Raw genomic sequence first — 5,126 nt, 5'->3', positions numbered from 1 at the left:
TGAAAGCGGGATTTCTCATTTTGCGGTTGCAAACAATGAGCAGATTCGGCCAGCTGCCATCGGGACATGCAACTGAAAAGAAGTGCGAACAGTGGAGATCGATGTGCTTGGTTAAAATGAATAATTAAATAAGTCAATGTAAACTAATATGCAAAGCTCTTGGTTAGCTCCAGTCGTACATTTACAATTGTTTTATATCCAGCCATGTTCTCCTGAAGGTGAATCTGTTTTTGTTTTTTTTACACAAATTAATGGCTGAGAGGTTTGTTTTACGAGTACATTGTTTGCATCTTGTATTAAATATTGATATGTTCTTTATCACTTTGTGTTTTGTCTATTTGCCTTTTCTGTTGAGAAGATAACTGAGACTTTTGTGGGTTTTGAGGCCTTTCAATGTCATTTATAAATGCTTTGTAAGGCATTGATAGTCCTCACTTTAGATAAAGTCACAAAATACTTAACTAACGACTAGTAGCTGCCTGAATTAATCATGAATTGCAGTATTAATACGTGTTTATAAAGCATTTATTACCATAGTCCCTATTGGTGCATATTTAAATCATTATATATATAAAAAAACATGAATAATGTACATCTAAATAAGTAATTGGTTTGTAATATTATAAATACATCATTTATAAAATATGAAAACACAATCACGAAACACATAATAGACGAGGTTATGAATCAAGAATAAAACATTTATAACTTTTGTTATAAATTTTATACCAATGAGTGTTAATGTAGGAACAAGGCTTTAGAAATGATGAATTAAGTGTTTACTCATACTTAACTAATGCTTCATAGCGTGTTGTTATTATAAAGTGTTACAGCGACCTGAGTTTATACTTCAGCAACTCCATCTGAACTTGTTATGCTACATGGCCTTACATTCCCCAATTGATTTGACTTCAAAACATTTACGACCACATAATATTTCTGTGTATTCTGTTCATTTCCGTATTTATTTCCTGTTGCAAATTAATAGTATTTATCAAGATCTTTTGATGACAGTGTTGACTCTTAGATTATCAGTTCTCCTCCAAATTTGTGTTTGGTAAGTCCGGTAATGATGGGCACAACTCTACATTAAGGCTAAGTTATTTCAGTTTTTTTTTCCATAAAGATTTTAGCTTCTATGGCGGAGCAGCCCCTAATAGTCAGGCAGATTGGTGTCAAACATTTTGAACCACAAATAAGTTCCTCAACAGTTCTGTTTCATTCAGGCATTTAACTGTACAAAAGGGTTTAGTTGTATTACTGAAAGTAAATATTTAGTCATAAAATCCAACATACAGTATATTCAGTTAGTTTAAAGTCATATGCAATGATATTATGCAAACTGACATCTCTCCCATTAGGGGTATGAATGTTGAGTTTTTGGTCTCTGAGCTGCTCTGGTGGTGCAGAGCTCGGCTTTTCCCCAAGGTGCGCCGTATAAACAAACTATCTAATTGTAACTAGGCAATTAAGTAATGTTTATGTGTGAAATGTTTCCAACAAGGTTACAAGCTGGGAACAAAAAAAGAGCAGCTGAGTAAGAACAACAATGACATGACATGGTAACAGCAAAAATAACTGCCATCACTATTGTGCAAGAGTCAGGTTTTAGTTACAACTAAACTTAAAAAGGAAACGTTGCTGATTTTCAACGCACTCTGCACACCACCCACATTGCAATCGGTTGATGATCGGCAAAGTTTCCTTTTAAGCTTGATAGCAAAAAACTATCCATCAACTAACACAAGGGCATCGATAAATTACACTACAAGCGAGACAAAGGTTTAATTGTCTCCCCATACTCTTGCTCATGCCGCTCCCTCTCTCACACAGATCAATGCTCCAGCCTTGCCATAGAGCCGTTGCACTGATCAGGGATCAAATAAAACACTACAACAGCTCAATGCACCTTTTGTATGATCGTATGTTTTAACATCGCTTTGTGTGGAGCTGCTTTTTTCTCAGTGCAACTTCAAATTACAGGTTTCAACCCCAATTCTGTACCGACACGGTGTCAAGCACGGTGTCAAGCCTCTTCTCCCACTTTTACGCCATTTTAAAGCCCATTTTAAGGTCAGCAAATACTAACAAGTTGCTTGCACTAGTCTTTGTGCTATCATGAAAAAAGGTGCCTTTAAAGTCCCTGTGTCTATGATATAAACATTTCTGATATTGGGGATCCTTTCGATGTAAATCTCACAATGTCAAGACCTATCGCTTTAAAGCTGCACCAATCACCATTTCTATATTATCAATGGATCCAAAGAGATTCTGGTGTGACAGCTGTATGGATTGTATTCAAATTAATTTGAGCAAGCTACACGTTAGTTCGAATTTGTTCAAACTTAACTTGTAACCAAAGACATAAAGACACTTGTTTTGGCCCACTTTATTTTTCTAAATTGAGTGCATGCAATCAATTAAAATTGAGTTAAGGTTAGTAAAAGTGTTAACAACTTTCCTTTCAGTGTCCTGTAGCTGACCATCCTTCTGGCAAAAGACTGAGTCCTTGTCAGAAGAGTACTCATAACGTTGTTTTCAACTAAGTTCTGTTTAGGTAAGTTGTGCTTAGACTCCAGAGCAGTTATGTTAAGTTTATATAGTTATTCTAATTTTTCACTTGTGCTTGATTTTGTTACCCATCTTAATTCTTGTAAATATTTTGGGTGAATAAAATCCCGATGTTTTTCCACCTTTACCTGCTCTCCCAGCTTGATGCATACCCCGGTCCTTCACAGTATGCAGATAGAAATACATGACATTTTGTTGTACACTTGCATATGGGAGTTATTTTTATTCAAACTCAATTTCATAGTCTCTTGTCTTTTTTGATAATGCTTGCACAATTTGCTTTATGTTCCACCAAATAAAAGCTGCAATGTGAATGTAACAAATACCATGAGTTTGTATAATCTCTTATTTTTCATGTATTATGTCCAGGACAGTCTAATATAAAGCATGATGTTAAGAAATAAAAAAACATTTTACTATCTTAACTAGGTCTTTATAATAGAAACAAATGTATATACAACTTCGTCAGTACTGGTCTAAATGTTACTGTACTGTCCTGCATACACATAGTTGTTTATCCAAACGTGAAAATAATTGCTTCTTGTTTTTAAATGAGTTAGTTTTATTTTCGGTTTTATTTCATCTTTCATGTTTGTATAACATATTCACAGTAATAACCTCACAATTTGACAGAACAGTGTACTTTAAGTGACCCTGTGTGACACCTGTGTGGTGCAGACTCTGTGTACATAGACTAGCTACAGAGTACCAAACAGTGACAGTTACCTTGCACCATGTATACTGTAATAAGCAAGACAGAGCAGATCCAAGAAGTTACTTTATTTTGTTCCTAATAACATCATAGTCAGTGCAAATCATCAGACGATGTTACACTCCATAATATCTGTCAGTAAAAATACAGTTCAGAATGGAAGATGTGCTTATCACGATATCAAAGATGCCACAAGCAGGTCAGCCACAGAGAGAAGAAGGTAGTTTGTGGGAGCGTAAAGCTGTTTGAAGTAAATGATCATCACAGAAAGGTTTCTACATATTGTGTCAACAGTTAATGAGTCAAGGAAAATATATAACTCCACATAACATATAAGAGGGGACTGCACATTGTTCAGAAGGCCCATTGCTATGAAACATTAGTCCAAAAAACGTTGCATCAGACCGAAAGCCCAATTGTCCGACAGCCTGTTATCCCAAAAACAAACATCCATTCGAAGGCCCATTGCACGGAAAACTCTCCGTGCAACAAACAGAAGCAAATGAGCCATGGGATGGAATTAAATTACCTGCTGAAGTACTTTAGGCTGGTGAAAAAAATTAACTTTTTCAGATTCCGATCAAATCTGTTATCTGTTATCTGCATGTGTTATTGTGTTAGTATTTACTTATTTTACTCGTATTAAAGTAATAAATTAAACATTTGAAATACAAAATACCTGTGTTTATACAGAACATTTTTCCTCAGTGAAGGTTGTATTATATTTATTAAATATTTTTTAAATATTTTTCAACCATTACTAAAATGTTATTTAAACAAAAAGACGAGTCAAAAGAGTTTCGAGTTTGCAAAATCACCTTGAAATAGTTTTCCAGAAATGATCATTCTGAAAGCTGATCTGAACCAGCTGTAAAAGAAAGCATAAATAAATGGATTGAGCATTGAATTTGACAGTGTAAGCCAGTTCAGTGTTTCAATCACAGCAATTGGTGTAACATCGTACGTTAAAGGCTGAAAGATGATACAAAGAAAGTACGGGGTCCAACATAATAGAAAAACTCCTAAAACAATAGCCAGAGTTTTGGTGGCCTTTCTCTCCATCTTACTGACGGTTGCTCCAGACTTTGTGCTCAGACCGGTTGTGTTCTGAATGCTGATTGCCTGTCTCTTTGCAACAAGGAAAATCTTCAGGTAGATACTAAGCATTATAATGACTGGGATATAAAAGGAAAAAATGCATGCCAGAGTGGTTGATATTAGAGCATCAATTAAGCAACTTTCTTCACATTTTCCTTGATTAAAACCTGCAATTATAATGCCGATGCCAATTACAGCAGCAACTGCCCAGCTCATCAGGATCATAATCCCAATGACACGATCATTTACTTTACTTTTATAAGAAAGAGGCTGACACACTGCATAGTATCTGTCAATAGAAATACAGCATAAATGCAAAATAGAAGCTGTGCTCAGTGTAACATCAAAGCTTCCTCGTACTTTACAAAACAAACCCTCGTGATACCAACATGAGGTTACAGTGAATGCCATGCTGAAAGGAAAGACTAGGACTCCTACAAGCAGATCGGCCACAGCCAGAGACAGAATGAGGTAGTTTGTAGGGATGTGGAGCTGTTTGAAGTAAGAGACGGAGATTATCACGAGAAGGTTTCCACATATTGTGACAACAGACAATGCGCCGAGGAAAACATATAATAAAACACATATTATGGAAGGGTTGCTTGTGAATAAGTAAGTTGAATTATCTGATTCGTAGCAGGGATGTATGTCATTAACAGTGTAACTCCCGTTGTCAGTCGCTTCTGGTTCCATGCTTCTACATAGATTCCTGAAATTCAAATTTCCAATATTAACCAATTGAGGA

The 5,126-nt window shown here is 35.6% G+C and overlaps 1 protein-coding gene across 1 annotated transcript; it reads right to left on the bottom strand.

Moving 5' to 3' along the window:
• Positions 1–4,072: 4,072 nt before the first annotated feature.
• On the bottom strand, positions 4,073–5,074 carry LOC306711037 (trace amine-associated receptor 1-like; the record flags this gene model as incomplete). Its single annotated transcript, XM_079179807.1, has 1 exon — positions 4,073–5,074. One exon carries the CDS (start codon positions 5,072–5,074, stop codon positions 4,073–4,075), a length of 1,002 nt encoding a protein of 333 aa, XP_079035933.1.
• Between the last annotated feature and the right edge of the window lie 52 nt (positions 5,075–5,126).

This window comes from Pholis gunnellus, assembly GCF_910591455.1.
Source record: "Pholis gunnellus genome assembly, chromosome: 19".
NCBI lineage: Eukaryota > Metazoa > Chordata > Actinopteri > Perciformes > Pholidae > Pholis > Pholis gunnellus.
The sequence above is the reverse complement of the archived record's forward strand: the minus strand, read 5'-3'. Positions and strand labels throughout refer to the sequence as shown.